This window comes from Saimiri boliviensis, chromosome 17 (genome assembly GCF_048565385.1).
Source record: "Saimiri boliviensis isolate mSaiBol1 chromosome 17, mSaiBol1.pri, whole genome shotgun sequence".
Lineage (NCBI taxonomy): Eukaryota > Metazoa > Chordata > Mammalia > Primates > Cebidae > Saimiri > Saimiri boliviensis.
The window spans coordinates 44,919,777-44,938,834 of NC_133465.1; the positions used below are offsets into that span (position 1 = coordinate 44,919,777).

Genomic DNA, 19,058 nt, shown 5'->3' on the forward strand with positions numbered 1-19,058 from the left:
AAAGGGGTTAAGTGGGTGTGTCCCAATTAACTGGCAAACATGCGCGAATGCCAACTTTATGTCAAGGGGAGGGGGATTTGTATAGCTAAAAGACATTTACTGCTTAGGAAAAATGTGGTTGAATAAATGCATTCTCAGGAAGTAAAAAATGCTCCAGTTTCTGTTGTCAGGGAGTTTATTAGAGGGGAAGCTAAGGCTTCACTTTTCTCCACCTGCCCCCCCGCATGATACAAGGCAGGACAGGTGCTTTCTGGACATCACCTGGCCTACAGCACCTCTGACTAGTCTGCTTGGCATCTGGTTATTCAGATGTTTGCCTTCCACCCCTCCACATGCCAGAGCTGGTCAGCTTGGTGTATGTATACAAGGGGGTTAGGTAGGAAGAGGTAGATGTGAAGTGGGGTTTTATGAGTTGGGTGTGCCAGACACACTGCAGGCTGCTTGGAGGTTGAGGACCTGACTCATCCATTGGTGCCTTTTTACTGCTTTCAGTGCAGAATCCAGATGGCTACTACTTGGTTCTGACCTAGGCCCAGGGGAACTCCACTGCTCAAGACTGATGGCTCCGTTGTCACCAGAAACCTTGTTAAACGCTTGGCTGACTCACCAGGCTCCAGGTGAACCAAACTATCTTGCATCTTACCCCTGGGGAGGAGGCAAGTAGCCTCCAGCTTCACTTTTCTTTCTGCTCAGCAGCAATGGTTGTTGGAAGTCTCCCTTGCCCATTCATTCTGAGCTGGCCAAGTTTATGAGGCAAAAAAACTGGCATGTTGAAAAACAGCTTTTGCCATGAGCAGTGTTGGCTGCTGAACACTAAGAGTGTGCTAATTCATTTAAAATTTTTACTTGCCCTGTTCCTTTTTAAATTAAAAGTTAATTTTTAAAAGGTATATACACTTAATGTGTTGTCCAATGTGTTGAACGTTTAATGTGGCGTTCAGTTTTCTTGGCTTTATTGTCCCCAAGGGGAAGTATCTTCTGCTTAAACTATAAACTAGGGCAAAGGATGGGGTCTGGAACAAGGGAATAAATCAATCCAGCTGGATCTTTTTTTCCCCAATTAGTTTGGGCAAAACTAATTACTGAAGCCTCCGAAAGACAATACTCAAAGCACTGTACCTACTTTAAAAACTCAGTTCTACCAGGTGCAGTGGCTCATACCTGTAATCCCAGCACTTTGGGAGGTGGAGGCGGGAGGATCACTTGAGGTCGGGAGTTTGAGACCAGCCTGACCAACACGGTGAAACTCCGTCTCTAATGAAAATACAAAAACTTAGCCAGGTGTGGTGGCGTGTGCCTGTAATCCCAGCTACACAAAAGGCTGAGGCAGGGGAATTGCTTGAACCCAGGAGGGGAGGTTGCAGTGAGCCAAGATCTCACTACTGCACTCCAGCCTCGGAGACAGCGAGACTTTCAGAAAACAAGACAAAAATAAAACTCAGTTGTAAGAGATTTAAGAATACTATTAGCTATTCTCTAGAATTAAGGCTATGGGGCTATCTTTTAGAAAAAAGACGTACTGTTTTCTTAGTTTTAAGAGATGAGGGCTCTGTTGTCAAGGCTGGTCTTAAAATTCCTGGTATCAAGTGATCTTTCCACCTAACCTCTCAAGTATCTGGGATTACAGGTGTGCACCGTGTTTGGCCTTTTTTAAAACCTTAAATATTAATCTTTCATTTTTTTATCTTTTTTTTTTGAGACGGAGTTTCGCTCTTGTTGCCCAGGCTGGAGTGCAATGGCGCGATCTCGGCTCACCGCAACCTCCGCCTCCTGGGTTCAGGCAATTCTCCTGCCTAAGCCTCCTGAGTAGCTGGGATTACAGGCACGCACCACCATGCCCAGCTAATTTTTTTTGTATTTTTAGTAGAGACGGGGTTTCACCATGTTGACCAGGATGATCTCGATCTCTTGACCTCGTGATCCACCCGCCTCGGCCTCCCAAAGTGCTGGGATTACAGGCTTGAGCCACCACGCCCGGCCTCATTTTTTGATCTTAAGAAACATTTTCCTAAAGTCATAAATGTATTTTTTTTTTTCGAGACCCAGTCTTGCTCTGTTGCCCAGAGCTGGAGTACAATGGTGCAATCTCGGCTCACTGCAACCTCCACCTTCTGGGTTCAAGCAATTCTCTTGCCTCATCCTCCTGCATAACTGGGATCACAGGTGCGCACCACTGTGCCTGGCTAATTTTTGTATTTTTAGTAGAGACACGGTTTCACCATGTTGGCCAGGCTGGTCTCTAACCCCTGATGGAGTTAGGATCCGCCCACCTCAGTCTCCCAAAGTGCTGGAATTACAGGTATGAGCCATCTCCCCCAGCCTTTTTTTTTTTTTTTTTTTTTTTTTTTTTTTTTTTTGAGACGTGGAGTCTCGTTCTGCCATCCAGAATGGAGTGCAATGGCGATTCTCTTGGTCTCAACCTCCCGAGTAGCTGGCACTAGAGGCACTCACCACCTCACCCAGCTAATTTTTTTTTTTTTTTTTGGTAATAATTTTGCATTTTACAAAAAAATTTTGTATTTTTATATTTAACCATGTTGGCCAGACTGGTCTTGAACTGACCTCGTGACATGCCCACCTCAGCTTCCTAAAGTGCTGGAATTACAGGCGTGAGCCACCATGCCCGGTCTTCTTCTTTTTTAATATAAAGAGGTTTGACTCACAGTTCCACATGGCTGGGGAGGCCTCAGGAAACTTAAAATTATGGCAGAAGGTGAAGGGGAACCAAGATACTTTTTACATGGCAGCAGAAGGTCCATATGCATATTTTTAAAAGTTTGAATTTTAGTCAGGCGTAGTGGCTCACGCCTGTAATCCCAGCACTTTGGGATGCTGAGGCGGGTGGATCACGAGGTCGGAAGTTCAAGACCAGCCTGGCCAAGATTACTTGGAAGGCTGAGGCAGGTTTTCTTGAACCTGGGCAGCTTAGGTTGCCATGAGCTGAGATCGTGCCACTGCACTCCAGCCCGGGCCATAGAGGAAGACTGCGTCTCAAAAAAAAAGTTTAAATTTTAGTTTTGCTTTTCACTTTTAGGTCAGTAATGCACCTGAAATTGATTTTTGTTTATCTTGTCAGATAGGAATCTAGTCATATTTTTCTATATAGAAAGCCACTTTTTTAAAAATTTATTTTTGAGATGGGAGTTTTGCTCTTTTGCCCAGGCTAGAGTGAAGTGGCACAATCTCGGCTCAATGCAACCTCCTGCCCACCCCAGGCAATTCTCCTGCCTCAGTCTCCCAAGTAGGTGGGATTACAGGCATCGGCCACCAAGCCTGGCTAATTTTTGTAATTTTAATAGTGACGGGGTTTCACCATGTTGGCCAGGCTGGTCCCGAACTCTTGACCTCAGGTGATCCATCTGCCTTGGCCTCCCAAAGTGCTAAGATTATAGGCATGAGTCACTGCACTCAGCTAGAGAACCATTTTTTTTCTTCTTTCTTTAGACTGCTCAGCAGGAGAGAACCACTTTTTTATTAAATGGTAAGTGCTTTCTTAAAAGATAAATGGTATCAGGTCATATCTTTGTTACATTTTCCCGTTCCACCCACCCTTTAAGTTTTACTATTAAAATCCTTAAATATACAGAAAACTACATTTGAAGATTTTCATAGGCACAAAGTAGAAGACAAGTCATTTTTGAGTCTGCTGAATATTTAGTTCAAAGTTACTATGAACAACTGAGCAGACAGACACTGCTCACATCCCTGGAAGGGACTGTGTTGGGATTAATCTAGGGCAGGCGTCCCCAAACTGCGGCCCCAAGGCCATTTATCCAGCCCCCTGCCGCACTTCAGGAAGAGGCACCTCTTTCATTGGTGGTCAGTGAGAGGAGCACAGTATGTGGCAGCCCTCCAACGGTCTGAGGGACAGTGAACTGGCCCGCTGTGTAAAAAGTTTGAGGACGCCTGATCTAGGGTAAAGGTAGGTCTTTACCTTATGTGGGACAATAAATGGATGTGAAGTGGGGCCTACGATTCCACAGGGCTCCCCCAGGGTGCTTCATGGCAAGGTAGATAGAGATATAAATTACTTTGCTGAGCTGGCTCTACTGCTCACCTCTACCAAAAGGACGGGGACCCTACTGCATTTATGTCTGTGTATCTCTATGTCCTAGAGGCCTCTAGCACAGACAAAGTATTGAAATATTCATTGGGATAAAGGGAATAAAAGCTGCCAACATGTGAGTGTTTACTATGTACCATTATCTCAATCTTTACAACTATACAAAGTAGATACTGTAGTCTCCATCTTACCAATGGAGAACTGAGAAAGGGGAGTTAATTGGCTGAGGTCACATAGGATAAATGACCTCAGGTAATCTGACTTTTGAGCTTGTGTGTTTAACCATTACACTACTCCATCTTGACTCCTTCCTAGACAAGGTAAGGGCAATGAATGCTCTGCATAGAGAGAAGGGACCTGGGTTGAATTTTATCCATCAAATTAAGGCAACTTATTTACAATATGTCTTTCTTATTTCTTAAGGACAAGTGAAGCTCAGGGTATTAAATAATGGCTGTTAAAAAGTATTAAACAGAGGCTATTACATGAGTCAATAAATGAGTATTAAATAAAGGCTATTAAGGAGTATTTAAAAATGTAAGGATGCCAAAAAGAAGTCCATTCAGTCTCAGGAGGTTTTGTAGTTCCAGGCTTCAAGGAAGTTAAAAATCACTGCTCCAAGTCATGCTACTTCCACAGGAAAATGAAAAGTCTTCACAGCTTATTTTCTTTAATTACATCATAAAACAAAATTAGAACATACAGGAAACAATAATAGTTACATAACAATTTATATATTTATATATAAAAAACTTTTTTTTTTTTTTTTTTTTTTTTTTTTTTAGTCCAAAGATTTTTAAAGCAAAAGGAATCCTCTACTGCCACCTCGGATTTTATTTATTTTAAATAACACCCCTCCCCATCCTCAAGCGCCAAAAGTACTGGGTGCAAACAGTCACTTGGACAGCTAATGGAACCTGATGCTAAGTTACCCCATAGGCAACTGTCAGCTCCAGAGATTGGCTAAGCATTTGGAACAGGTCTGGTGGAGAACAAGCAAGGAGCAGCTCCCACACACTGCAGCACTCCAGGGTAGGCCCCACAGCTGGGGAAGGAGGGGATTAGACCTTGCGGCCAACCACCTCTGCATTTTACCCCCTCAGGGGAGTGGATGGGGGTGTGGGGTACAGGGATGAAACAGAGCCTGAAGATAAAAATGTCTCCAACAGCACCATTTACCCATCCATCTCTGTCCCCGAGCAGAGTCTGACAGGCATGGGTAGTCCTCACAGTTCTCTGAGCTCTGCACAGGTCACATTATTTGGATCTGTGCTCTCAGGGTCACTGGAAGGTGGGCAAAGGTGAGCAGAGCAGCTGAGAAGTGCACACGGCAGGTTACCTGGAAACAATTCCTGGGAGAAAAAAGGAAGAGGCAAGGGCAGGAAGCATCTGAAGGCCAAGTCATAAAGCAGGAATGGAGAGAAACAAAATTAAGAAATGCAAAATTAAGAAGGCCTCTCTTCTCTTAAAGTCACCCTTTGGAGTGGGTAGTCACAGACACTCGGGGCTCCAAGAGCCACAGCATGGCGAGAAAGGACAAGGGGTAGCTTCTGAGGAGCACAGTCTCATGGATCTTGTGTAGGTGCCAACAGGCTCTAGGGAGTTTTATAAGTTAGTGTGTAATTTGGAAGTGGAGTGGGGAGGGGAGTGAGAAGAAATCACAAGTTCATTCCTTCCTGTGCTATTAGAAATTAACAGTCATCAGAGAAGCACAGATAAGAAATTATTCTTAAGGGAAAGAAAAAAAGTAATGTAAACCCGAGAAAGCAGCAGCAAAGATTTCACTTATTAAAAATCTATTATATAGCACTAGGAAAGAAAATTATCTGTCCATAGGGGGAAAAAAGTAATTAGTCAAACCATGCCAGTTAGAGACTTTTTCAAGTTAAGATTTTCTAAGACTTTAGGTTTTCATTCTCTAGTGCCATAAAAACGGAGGCGGGGTGGGGGGAGGAAAGTAGAATAATGACTTCAAGCACTGAGAAAGCTGAGAAGGTTTAGGCTAAGGTAAGAAACATATACTTGGGGTGGGGGGGGCGCGGCAATGTGGTACAGATCTGAATTAATGAGATAATGGTAAGAGAAACTTAGTGAAGTAGTTTTCTTCCAATTTAACAAAAAAGACATCTTACTTCAAAGATGATCCTTGGTTCTTGGGACAGGGCAGAAGAAAAAGGTAAATGTGTCTGGACACCTCTCTTTTCCCATTTCTTCCTGGAGTAGGGATTGTCATTTACTGCTCATCTCTCTTGTCCTAGTACCAAAACCACACCCAGATGCAGCTGGATGCACTTGTGGTTCTGGTGGTGCCAAAACCCATCTGTATGACTGGTTAAGTGTGTAGAAAGTAGGAGCCCTCTTTGCCAGTAAAAAGGGGTGGAGTTCATCAGACAAAGAGGAAAGTAAATGTACCCATGTGTGAGGCAGTATGTATTCAGGACAGATGCTGTACCTGAGGCAAAGTACCCCAATTCTAGAGCTAATTCTCTCCTTTATTTGAACCTCTTCTATCATTTTCCCATGCTGATTCTTCAAAATAAGATTATAAAACACAAAACAGAAAAGACTATTGATAGGACTTTACTTGCTCATGGTTCTTCTTCATAAAAGGACAATAAACCACCCTGGCTGAGGAAGCACTGAGACTCAACATCCACAAACTGAACCTCATAAGCACTTATTAAAAAACATAAGGCAGAGGTGGAAAAAGTGCATATGGACTTTCTCTTAACATCGCACAGGGGAGCTTGCCCTAATTCTTTTTTCCCGAAAATCAACTAACTCTGTTGGGCTCCAAAGATTGACTCAGCCTCACCTGAGGGGTTATGTACTGACTAAAGATCAAAGGCTTCAGAGACACTGAATTGATGTGTCTTAAGAATAAAAATAGGTACAACAGGTAGATGTGACTTGAGGGGGAAGCTGAAGTCCTTCATGCAAGAAAGTCACTTGCCTCATATGGTACTTTCAGGCAGGTAGAAAGTTTATCCTGGGCCGGGTGTGGTAGTTCACGCCTGTAATCCCAGGCCTTGGGGACGCTGAGGCGGGCAGACCACCTGAGGTCGGGAGTTCGAGACCAGCCTGACCAATATGGTCAAACCCCATCTCTATTAAAAATACAAAAATTAGCCAGGTGGTAATGGTTTGCACCTGTAATCCCAGCTACCGGGGAGGCTGAGGCAGGAGAATCGCTTGAACCTGGAAGACAGAGGTTAAGGTGAGCCCAGATCATGCCATTGTATTCCAGCCTGGGCAATTAGTGCAAAACTCGTTCTCAAACACACACACACAGAGATACACACACACATGAACGAGAAGGCAAGGTTGGTAACCTATGCTCTCTGCTGGAGAATCAAAATGTCAAGTTAGGGCACTTGGATACAGCCCAAATGTTTTCTTTTTGGGGGGGTGGAGTCTAACTCTCTGACCCAGGCTGGAGTGCAGTGGCTCATTCTCAACTCACTGCAACCTCCACCTCCCAGGTTCAAGCGATTGTCCTGCCTCAGCCTACCAAGTAGCTGGGACTACAGGCACATGCCACCACACCTGGCTAATTTTTTTGAATTTTTAGTAGAGATTGGGTTTCACCATGTTAGCCAGGGTGGTCTCAATCTCCTGACCTCATGATCTGCCTACCTTGGTCTCCCAAAGTGCTAGGATTATAGGCGTGAGCCACCACACCTGACAGATACAGCCCAATTTTATTCCTAAACTACCTGGATTAATCATACCCTACTGACATGGTTTTGTACAGCTCTCTGCATCTTCCAATCTTACATTTAAAATTTATGATAGAAATTGGCCAGCCATGGTGGCTCACGCCTGTAATCCCAGCAATTTGGGAGGCTGAAGGAAGTGGAACACTTGAGGTCATTAGTTCGAGACCAGCCTGGCCAACATGGCAAAACCCTGTCTCTCCTAAAAATACAAAAATTAGCTAGGTTGGTGGTGGGCACTTGTAATCCCAGTTTCTTGGGAGGCTGAAGCAGAAGAATCACTTGAACCCAGGAGGCCGAGGTTGCAGTGAGCCAAGTTTGTGTCATGGCACTCTAGCCTGGGTGACAGCAAGACTCCATCTCAAAAAAAAAAAAAAAAAAAATTATGATAGAAATAAAGGAAAGGAAAACCTGGGACTCCATTTTCCCCCCTATCCTACTGCTTTAGAATTCTTTGGTCTAATATCATTAATGGGAGAGAGGTTCTGTCTTAAGAACTCCAACCAAACATCCTGTATTTCTTCTCAAACAGGACTTGGCTAATTCACAGTGCCTGGGTTTGAGGTGACTAAAGATCCTAGAATTGGTAGGCAGATAGGCAATCTTTTTGTAAAATGTTTTAGAGCTCAAACATACAACTGAGATAGTCTGTCAGCTGGGGATATAACCAGGATAAAAGCCTACCCTTAAATCATACACATAAGAAAAAGGCAGAACAGAGCAATTTCCTTTAAACCCCTCCTCTCACTGGTAGCAACTGGCATGAACAGTCTGTGATTTTCAGCACAATAAACATAAAAGGGCCAAGGGTCAACCATGATCCACGAGTGCTCTTCTCCCAATAACATGATCAATCAAGGACATGCTGACTACACAGGCAGGAAGGACACTTACTGTCTTCTTTCCAGCCACACACTTTTTTTTTTTTTTTTTTGAGGTGGAGTCTTGCTCTATTGCCCAGGCTGGAGTGCAGTGGTGTGATCTCAGCTCACTGCAACCTCGGCCTCACGGGTTCAAGAGATTCTCCTGCCTTAAACCTCCTGAATAGCTGGGACTACAGGTGTGCGCCACCACACCTGGCTAATTTTTGTATTTTTAGTAGAGACAGTTTCACCATATTGGTCAGACTGGTCTTGAACTCCCGACCTTGTGATCCACCAGCCTTGGCCTCCCAAAGTGCTGGGATGACAGGTGTGAGCCACGGCGCCCAGCCTCACTCTCACACTTTCTAACAACTTCAAACCAAGACAGGTTTCATCATCTATTTTGTTTAGTCCCCCTTGGCATTAGTGAGCTTTCCAACTAGTAAAAACGCATTTCTTTTTTTTTTTTGAGCTGGAGTCTCGCTCTGTTGCCCAGGCTGGAGTACAGTGGCACGATCTTGGCTCACTGCAACCTCTGCCTCCCAGGTTCAGGTGATTCTCCTACCTCAGCCTCCCGAGTAGCTGGGATTATAGGTGCCTACCACCATGCCTGGCTAATTTTTGTATTTTTAGTAGAGACGGGGGTTTCACCATCTTGGCCAGGATGGTCTCAAACTCCTGACCTTGTGATCCACCTGCCTCAGCCTCCCAAAGTGCTGGGATACAGGCGTGAGCTACCACACCCAGCCATAACAATGTATTTTACAAGGCAATTACATGAAATAAAAGACTGTGGCTACTGAAGCATTATGGCTATACCAAATAACTCAAAATAGTCTGGAAAATCCAAAATAAAGCATCATAAATTTACCAGGTTTCCCTGTAAAATGTCATATCCAACAGTTTGCTTTTGAACTCAATTCAAATTCAGTATGCAAACAACAAAGACCACCGAATGAAAAATGGCCTGAGCCACCTAACAGGTATTGAATTTAAGGCTGCCCATGACAGCACCTGGAGTAGGAGAGGAATTCAAAGAGGAAGCTAGACTGGAGACATCTGAGAGTACATCAGCAGCATTGGTGAGGGTGAGATGGAGGCTTTAAATAGAGGGAAAGGATGGGTGTGGGAAGGAAATGTTGGAAATCAGTGCAAAAATAAGCTGGAGTCAGCTCAATGGAGCTGATGGAGGATGAAAAGACATGTAGCAAATGATGCTGGAAAATATAAGGGATGAAACAGGGGAAAACTGCTTAGAAAAGAGATGATCTGGATGTCCAAGAACTTTCTCCAGAGACACTACCATAATTTCTCCTTGTCCACATGTAGGTTTAGGGCAGCAGCTTTGAGGCTACCTTCTAACTTACCCCCAAATCTCTTCTCTCTGTTCACTGTTTTTTTCATTATAAAAGGCATGTTTTGGAGTGGCTATGAAGTTAGACAAACAGACCAATTAGCTTTTTCTGTAGAGAATTTTTCCTACATTAATCCTTGCTTAATTTTCACAAGTATCCCAGATGTTGAGAGAGGAAGCATTATGTTCAGATGTCAGGGTCCTTTCCACCTGACCAAAACTTACCATGCTTTGCATTCTCAAAGTCCTAGCATATTCATCAGCTGGCATAGGCTGCAAATCAGCATAAAAAATGTATTTCCTTCCAAGCTTGATGAGCCTGAAGTTTTCTTGAGAAAGTAAGACTTCTGCTTGACAAAATACAAGCCAGTGCTGCACACCCCTGAGTCTTCGTTCTCTTACTTGACTATTCTTGGCCCAGACGGCTGGAATTTGCCTTAATAGCAGGGATCACCAGGGCAAGTCACCATGGACCTGCCTGTGGATATAATCTTTAGAGAAACACCATTTCCAAGATCTTCATGACCTGATGAATAGGGTCTTTTAAACTTATTTTTAAGTAAAGAAGTACCTTAATAGCCTCAACGTAGGCAATTCAAATCCACATTCACTAATCAATCTGGGTTTTTTGGTCAATTTGTACAGGCACCAAAAAACAATAAAACACCTTAAACTTTAAAGGAGATGGCCCCTAAATAGTTTTCTCCTTTAGTTTTGTTTGAATGAATAACCTGGGGATCTGAATATTAACAACCACATCTGGAAGTGTGTGTGCATGCATGTATGTATTTGTATGTGTGGAGGGGGACAGCCAGGAAACTGAGTTTCATGTTATATTCCTTATAAGGTAATCTGAAAGAGATTAAGGGGAGAGAGGAATGAATAAAACAAGTAATTTGCACTTTTAAAGGGCACAATAAAACAGGATTTAACATAAATTTAATATGCTAAATACTGATGGGTATAGACTTCTAAGACCCTTTCATCCGATTGCCTTCTAAATCAATGGAGAAATAAATCAGACTTTATTCTTACGTATGCTGGTAGAATCAGCAACTGCAGCATTAAAACAAGCCTCTTAAGCTGGGTACAATAGCACACACCTGTAGTCCCAGCTACCTGGGGGGCTGAGGTGGGAGGAAGACTTGAGCCCAGGAGTTTGACTCCAGGGTGGGCAAGGTAGCAAGGGCCTATCTCTAAAAAAATAAAAATAAAAATAAATAAATAAATAAAATAAGCCTTTTAATAGTCTGGATCACACAGAAGATTATCTAAGATTATGATGGACTGCACATTAATATCTTAAAGGACTCCCCTGCCAAAATCACCCTATTAAAAATCACACTCAGGTTTCTGACCTTGGGGTTTAGAAATTTACTTCTTATGCTTTAAAAACTCATTTTACTTCCTTCATCCTCTGATTTTTTGGTGGGAGAGAGGTTACTACTTCTTCGACTGTAAGTCCTAGACATCAAATTCCTCCCTTAGTTCTAGTACCCAGGCCGAGCAGAGACACTAAACCCCCTACTTCCTCTCAATGTTCTCTTTCAGCTGCCTCCATGGTTCACCTGGCTACATTCATACTTCATTCAGAAGTCTGGAGCAGGGCCAGGTGCTGTGGCTCACACCCGTAACCCCAGTACTTTGGAAGGCGGAGGCAAGTGGATCATTTGAGGTCAGGAGTTCAAGACCAGCCTGGCCAAAATGGTGAAACCTCATCTCTACTAAAAATACAAAAATTAGCCGGGTAATAGTGCTGCATGCCTCTAATCCCAGCTACCTGGGAGGCTGAGGCAGGAGAATCACTTGAGCCTGGGAGGTGGAGGTCGCGGTGAGCCAACATCAAGCCACTGCACTCCAGTCTGGGCAACAGAGAGACCCTGTCTCAAAAAAAGACTGGAGCAGAAAAGAGAGATAACTGACAGGTTCTGGGAAGGTTCTGGCCCTTTGGGGTGCCAACATATGAATCCATTAACACTGACATACAGTTGACCAGCTGTTATAATGCCATTCTTGTATCCCTGAAAGGCTGAAATAGTGAAAAAGATAAACAGACTGGCTAGAATATACAACTACTCTGGTAGCATTCCTGCTAAAACAAAACAGCCTCACAGACACAGGTCAGAGATGCCACTGATCACACCTAGATTTCAGTAAGTATCTAGTAACAAATCATTAATGTCTGAACTTCGGTGGTGGGGACTTTCAGGCTTGGTTTTGTGATTTATCATTCCACTCCTTCCTAATAATACATCTCTCTCTTTCCTTATTAAGGTGGAGTCTGACAGAAGGAAAAATGTGTAGGGTGAAATATTGGGCATATCATGCAAAGTATCATATATCAGAAGATATAACAGAAACCAAAAGGCAGCATCTGTTTTCATCAAAATAGTCAATTTCTTCTCATAACTTTTCTTGTTTTTGTGATAGTTTCCTTCCAGATTGGCAAAGATTCAGGCAGGGTCCCCTAATGGTAAAATTTAGAATTAAAAAAATATTTATTGATATCTGTTTAAAAAATGTTTGGTAATCCCAACTAATTATTCAAAATGCAAACTGTAAACACGACAACAGCAAAAGAGTAACAATTGAGTGAGTAAGCAGACTGAACAGATGACAGACTGAGCAAGAGTGCGGGAGGGAGCAACAGAGAACGGAAGACACGTGCACAAGTGTGCTACAGACGGTGATAATTTGAGTGTGTAAGAATTACATTTGGACCACAGTGATTTCAATGCAACCATTTAGGAAACCTCTGGGCCAAAGACTAAAACATAGGAGGAATGGACGAGCCTTCTTTGTGAGCATGCTCAGCATGTTGGCATGGAAACAAGGAAGCACAGAAGCTCTGTAGTCACAATGAATGTCTACCATTTCTAAGATGCAAAGAAATTTTCTTTCTGGTCCCTGGGTACATCATATATTGTCTTTCCATGCTTTTCTTGACCCTGGAGGACTGCAGATGCAGACGCAGATGTTCCAAAATCCCCAAAGAAACCCCTAGACAAAAATTTAAAAACCACAGTAGCAGTAACACTGGGTTTGCTGGAATGCCCCTCCCTCTATCTTGGCCTATGATTTTCTTCTGGGCACCTCAACAGGAATGGTTAAGTTTTACCAATCTACTTGATAAAGCCATCACAAACTTCAGTCCCATGGTCACAGAGCTAGAGTGGATAGGGGTGTGTGTGTGTACGTGTATGTATGTGTGGCTCTGGGGATCTGGACACTGCCCCCCCTCACTTTGTAACTCTTGCCCAGAACACTGGGGTCGCTTCCACTGGAGAGACTCCACCGTAGCTCTAGAAGTGTCATTAAATACTCAGTTCACCAAAGTTGACCACCTCCATTGTCATAGGATGATGCAGCATCTGCAGAAGCGCTGTCTGCTGCCCCCTACTGATGGGGGTGGAGTGACAGGTGCGAAGTAGGCGTGGACTTTAATATTGGGTAAATGGGTCTGAAACAAGACAAGAAACATTAAACATTTAAGAGAGAGGGCTTAAACAGAAAGAGCAGGGCCGGGCGCGGTGGCTCACGCCTGTAATCCCAGCACTTTGGGAGGCCGAAGCGGGTGGATCACGAGGTCAAGAGATTGAGATCATCCTGGTCAACATGGTGAAACCCCATCTCTACTAAAAATATGGAAAACTAGCTGGGCATGGTGGTATGTGCCTGTAATCCAAGCTACTCAGGAGGCTGAGGCAGGAGAATTGCCTGAACCCAGGAGACGGAGGCTGCGGTGAGCCGAGATTGCGCCCTTGCACTCCAGCCTGGGTAACAAGAGCGAAACTCCATCTCAAAAACAACAACAACAACAAAAAACAAAACAAAACAAAAAAAAACACAGAAAGAGCAATGTTGTTTTTCAAAAAAACTACCAAGGGGCTCAATGAACATGAAAGCAGGGCAAAGGCTAAGCATTGGTCAAGATGTTAGAAGGCCTGGGTTCTACTTTACTTTGTTCCATCCTAGGTTATTCTAAACGACCAGAACAACTCATATAACTTTAGTACCTGTTTGTGTAATAATGCAACTGAGGAAAGACATCATACTAATGTCTTATCTTCTCCAAAAAAGGATTTCTAGTTGTATTCTCACTTGATCTTAGCCAAAAGGCCGAGAAGCGATCTAGTTGTATTCTCATAGCTGAAAGAAGCTACTTGCATTTTTGGTTGCGGTTTTGGTTTGTTTTTTTTTTTTTGAGACAGAATCTCATTCTATTGCCCAGGCTGGAGTGCAGTGCTGCAATCCTGGCTCACTGAAACCTCTGCCTCCTGGGCTCAAGTGACCTGCCTCAGTCTCCAAGTAGCTGGGACTACAGGTACACTCTACCAGGCTAATTTTCCTATTTTTACTAGAGAGGGGGTTTCACCATGCTGGCCAGGCTGGTCTCAAACTCCTGACCTCAACTGATCCACTCATCTTAGCCTCCCAAGTGCTGAGATTACAGGCACGAGCCGCCGTGCCTGGTTAGCTACATTACAGTTTAAAATAATTTTTTTACAAGTAATTTTGGACAATGATTTTTTTTCCTGATATAAAAAAACCTCATTATTCTCTTATAACAACATGTCTAAATTAGTATCTCTGAATTCCTACTATATTCAAGGCAATTCAATAGTTAAGTGAGGGAGTACAGAGATGGTCAAGATGGGAATTCTGCTCTTGGGCACATGTAGTCTAGGTATGTACATAAATACTCACAACTGGGCTGTGCGCGGTGGCTCACGCCTGTAATCCCAGCACTTTGGGAGGCCGAGGCGGGCGGATCACCAGGTCAAGAGATCAAGACCATCCTGGTCAATATGGTGAAACCCCGTCTCTACTAAAAATACAAAACATTAGCTGGGCATGGTGGCACGTGCCTGTAATCCCAGCTACTCAGGAGGCTGAGGCAGGAGAATTGCCTGAACCCAGGAGGCGGAGGTTGCGGTGAGCCGAGACCATGCCATTGCACTCCAGCCTGGGTAACAAGAGCGAAACTCTGTCTCAAAAAAAAAAAAAAAAAAAAAAAAAAAAAAAAAAAAAAAAAAACAACTCACACCTATTGTCCCACCACTTTGGGAGGCCGAGGGGGTGGACTGCTTGAGCCCAGAAGCAATAGCATATTAAAGTAGAAAGGTGCTTGCTAAATGACTTCAAGAACAGGTAACAGATCCATCTCCTGAGGGTTGAGAGAAGAGATTCCTGACAGCCAGGCAGTCTAGGAACCCTAATATAAGCAGGCCACATAAGACGCTCTAGTTGACCTGTGGCTCTTACTCTCTTTGGTGTAGAAAAAATATGGTTGCAAAGCCTCCCCCAGTGCAATTATGCTCACAGTCCTCTGTATGTGAAGAGGGGAAGAGGAACTTAGACCAACTGGAACTGAAGGTAAGGTCTGGTACTCTTATTTGCTCAAGACCATACAGCCAAGGTGGATTTTTCAGGTGTTTTTTTTGTTTGTTTGTTTGTTTTTTTTTGAGACGGAGTTTCGCTCTTGTTACCCAGGCTGGAGTGCAATGGCGCGATCTCCGCTCACCGCAACCTCCACCTCCTGGGTTCAGGCAATTCTCCTGCCTCAGCCTCCTAAGTAGCTCGGATTACAGGCATGTGCCACCATGCCCAGCTACTTTTTTTTGTATTTTTAGTAGAAACGGGGTTTCACTATATTGACCAGGACGGTCTCGATCTCTTGACCTCGTGATCCACCCGCCTCGGCCTCCCAAAGTGCTGGGATTACAGGCTTGAGCCACCGCGCCTGGCTGTTTTTGTTTTTGAGACAAGAGTCTCGCTCTGTCACCCAGGCTGGAGTGCAGTAGCACAATCTCGGCTCACTGCAACTTCTCCCTCCCAGGTTCAAATATTCTCCTGCCTCAGCCTCCCAAGTAGCTGGGACTACAGACATACACCACCACACCTGGCTAATTTTTCTTTTTTTAGTAGAGACAGGATTTCACCATGTTGGCCAGGATGGTCTCCATCTCTTGACCTCATGATCTGCTTGCCTTGACCTTTTGTAAGGGATTACAAGGGTGCGCCACCACACCCAGCCAGAGGTTGGTATTTTTTTTTTTTTTTTTGAGACAGAGTGTCGCTCTTATTACCCAGGCTGGAGGGCAATGGCGCGATCTCGGCTCACCACAACCTCCGCCTCCTGGGTTCAAGCAATTCTCCTGCCTCAGCCTCCTGAGTAGCTGGGACTACAGGCACACACCATCATACCCAGCTAATTTTCTGTATTTTCAGTAGAGACGGGGTTTCACCACGTTGACCAGGATGTTCTCGATCCCTCGACCTCGTGATCCACCTTGCCTCGGCCTCCCAAAGTGCTGGGATTACAGGCTTGAGCCACCGCACCCGGCTGGAGTTTCACTTTTGCTGCCCAGGCTGGAGTGCAATGGCATGATCTCGGCTCACTGCAATCTCTGCCTCCTGGTTCAAGCGATTCTTCTGCTTCAGCCTCCTAAGCAGCTGGGATTGCAGGTGCCCACCACCACTCCCAGCTAATTTTTGTATTTTTAGTAGAGATGGAGTTTCACCATGTTAGCCAGGCTGGTCTTGCACTCCTGACCTCAAGTGATCCTCCCACCTTGGCCTCCCAAAGTGCTGGGATTACAGGCCTGAGCCACGGTGCCTGACCTAGAAGTTGGTATTAAGGGCCTAAATAGGCCGGGCGCGGTGGCTCAAGCCTGTAATCCCAGCACTTTGGGAGGCCGAGGCGGGTGGATCACGAGGTCAAGAGATCGAGACCATCCTGATCAACATTGTGAAACCCCGTCTCTACTAAAAATACTAAAAATTAGCTGGGCATGGTGGCGGGTGCCTGTAATCCCAGCTACTCAGGAGGCTGAGGCAGGAGAACTGCCTGAATCCAGGAGGCGGAGGTTGCGGTGAGCCGAGATCACGCCATTGCACTCCAGCCTGGGCAACAAGAGCGAAACTCCGTCTCAAAAAAAAAAAAAAAAAAAAAAAAGGGCCTAAATAAGCACACTGTCTTTCCTACAGCAGGTATAAAGCAGATATTCCAATAAATGTCTGTTGAGCAGAACAATCCCAACATACAGATTCTTCCAGCTTTTTAAAATTTCTTTTTCTAGTCGGAAGCAGTGGCTCACGTCTGTAATCCCAGCACTTTGGAAGGCCGAGGCAGTGGATCACTTGAGGTTAGTTGTTCAAGACCAGCCGGGCCAATATGGTGAAACCCTGTCTCTACTAAAAATAACCAACTTAGCCAGATGTGGTGGTGGGCACCTGTAATCCCAGCTACTCAGGAGGCTGAGGCAGGAGCATCACTTGAATCCAGGAGGTAGAGGTTGCAATGAGCCGAGATCATGCCACTGCACTTCAGCCTGGGCAACAGAGCAAGACTCATGGTTGATAGGGCCAAAAGAAAAGGTAAAAATCTGGGCATGGCACAGTGACTCACACCTGTAATCTGAGCACTTTGGGAGGCTGAGGTGGGAGGACTGCTTGAGGCCGCCAGAAGTTTGAGAGCAGCCTGCACAACGTAGCAAGACCTTGTCTCTACAAAAAAAAAATTTTTTTTTTTTGGTAGTCCAAACCTCACAATACAAAATAGTTTTTTTTAAGGCTAGGCATGGTGGCTCATACCTCTAATCCCAACACTTTGGAAGGCCAAAGCAGGAAGATCACTTGAGCTCAGGAGTTTGAAACCAGCCTGGGCAACATGGTAAAATGTTCTCTCTACCAAAAATACAAAAAATCAGGCTGGTGTGATGGTACACGCCTGTAGTTTCAGCTACTGGGAGGCTGAAGTGGCAGGATGGCTTGAGCCTGGGAGGCAGAGGTTGCAATGAGCCAAGATTGAGCCACTGTACTCCAGCCTGGGTAACAGAGGAGACCCTGTCTTAAAACAAGAAAAAAAAAAAAAAAAAAAAGTTTTCAAAAAATTAGCTAGGTGTAGTGGTGTGTCTGTAGTGCTAGCTACTGGGGAGGCTGAAGCGGGAGGATCATTTGAGCTGAGGAGTTCAAGGCTGCAGTGTGCTAAGAAGGTGCCACTGTACTCCTGCCTGAGCAATAAGAGACCCCATCTCTTAAAAGAAAAAGATAGAAAAGGTAAAAATCTGTCTACTTTACTTGTTGTCTTAAAAAATACGAACCCCAGGAAAAGGGTTTAATGTGAAACACAAATACAAATTCTTAAATCCCATTTAACCAAACACTTTGTTACTGCTTTCCTTCCTTTAGAACAAAAATGTGCCCTGTCTCTACTAAAAATACAAAAAATTAGCTGGCGCATGCCTGTAATCCCAGCTACTCAGGAGGCTGAGGCAGGAGAATTGCCTGAACCCAGGAGGTGGAGGTTGCGGTGAGCCGAGATCGCGCCATTGCACTCCAGCCTGGGTAACGAGCTAAACTCCGTCTCAAAAAAAAAAAAAAAGAACAAAAATGTGGCATGTGCTTTTTCTTTCTTTTTTCAATCTGGGAAAGTTATTAAGCCCTAGACATTATCAAAGAGACTGCTGGGTGGAGACCTACTTTTCTTCCCTTCAGTGGGTCTTTTCCTACTAAATTTCCATCTCTGGAACCACAGGAAAAAACTATCTGCCCTTAGGTTTGCACTCTATTTTTTTTTCCTTGTTAAATGTTCAAGTAAACATAAAAATCATACAAATCTAAATTTGAAAAAAAAAAAAAAAAAAGAGAAAGAAGAAAGTGCTGAGAACACTAGAGCTGGAGAGGTATGTAGCCATTTTTACCCTGAGTCTCTTGATTCCAGCCCGTGTGATTTGCTGGCAGTCATACAGTTCTATCCGCTCAAGGCTGTGACAGCTCTTCAAGTGCTCCAGGGATGCATCTGTGATTAGTGGGCAGTTGTCCAGCTCAATCACCTCCAGCTGGTCATGGGCACAGGCCCCATTCCCCAGGTGACGAATTCCATCATCTGTGATCAGCTCACAGTGAGACAGACTCTGCAGCCGAACAGAGCAAGTAAGAATGGTGAAATATCTTCTGGCATTTCTCTACCAGAGGCTTGTGTAAAATTGGAAAGGAGACGTTTTGGTTTGATTTTGATGAATATGGAGCAAGCACTACATCCACATGGTGAAATTAGG

At 44.3% G+C, this 19,058-nt stretch overlaps 2 protein-coding genes across 7 annotated transcripts in view; one reads left to right on the forward strand and one right to left on the reverse strand.

Annotated features, from left to right (window-relative positions):
- Positions 1-11,624, forward strand: part of LOC101040040 (transcription factor CP2-like protein 1) — a 38,741-nt gene extending 27,117 nt beyond the window's left edge. For 3 of the 4 annotated variants that reach the window (XM_074388688.1, XM_039476814.2, XM_074388690.1), the window contains 2 exons: positions 493-3,481; positions 11,548-11,624. Coding sequence is in view for 1 of the 4 variants with exons in the window: in XM_039476814.2 (XP_039332748.1) it covers positions 493-530 (38 nt within the window). In the remaining 3 variants the exon portion in view is untranslated. The remainder of the gene's footprint in view (positions 1-492; positions 3,482-11,547) is intronic. The other variant, XM_074388689.1, reaches the window with a different exon arrangement.
- The window catches only part of FBXL20 (F-box and leucine rich repeat protein 20), a 124,877-nt gene continuing 110,629 nt past the window's right edge, over positions 4,811-19,058 (reverse strand). For all 3 annotated transcript variants that reach the window (XM_074388691.1, XM_010341802.2, XM_003931186.4), the window contains 2 exons: positions 18,702-18,914; positions 4,811-13,456 (listed from right to left, as the gene is read on the reverse strand). In XM_074388691.1, coding sequence (XP_074244792.1) covers positions 13,349-13,456; positions 18,702-18,914 — 321 coding nt within the window. In that variant the 3' untranslated portion in view covers positions 4,811-13,348. The remainder of the gene's footprint in view (positions 13,457-18,701; positions 18,915-19,058) is intronic.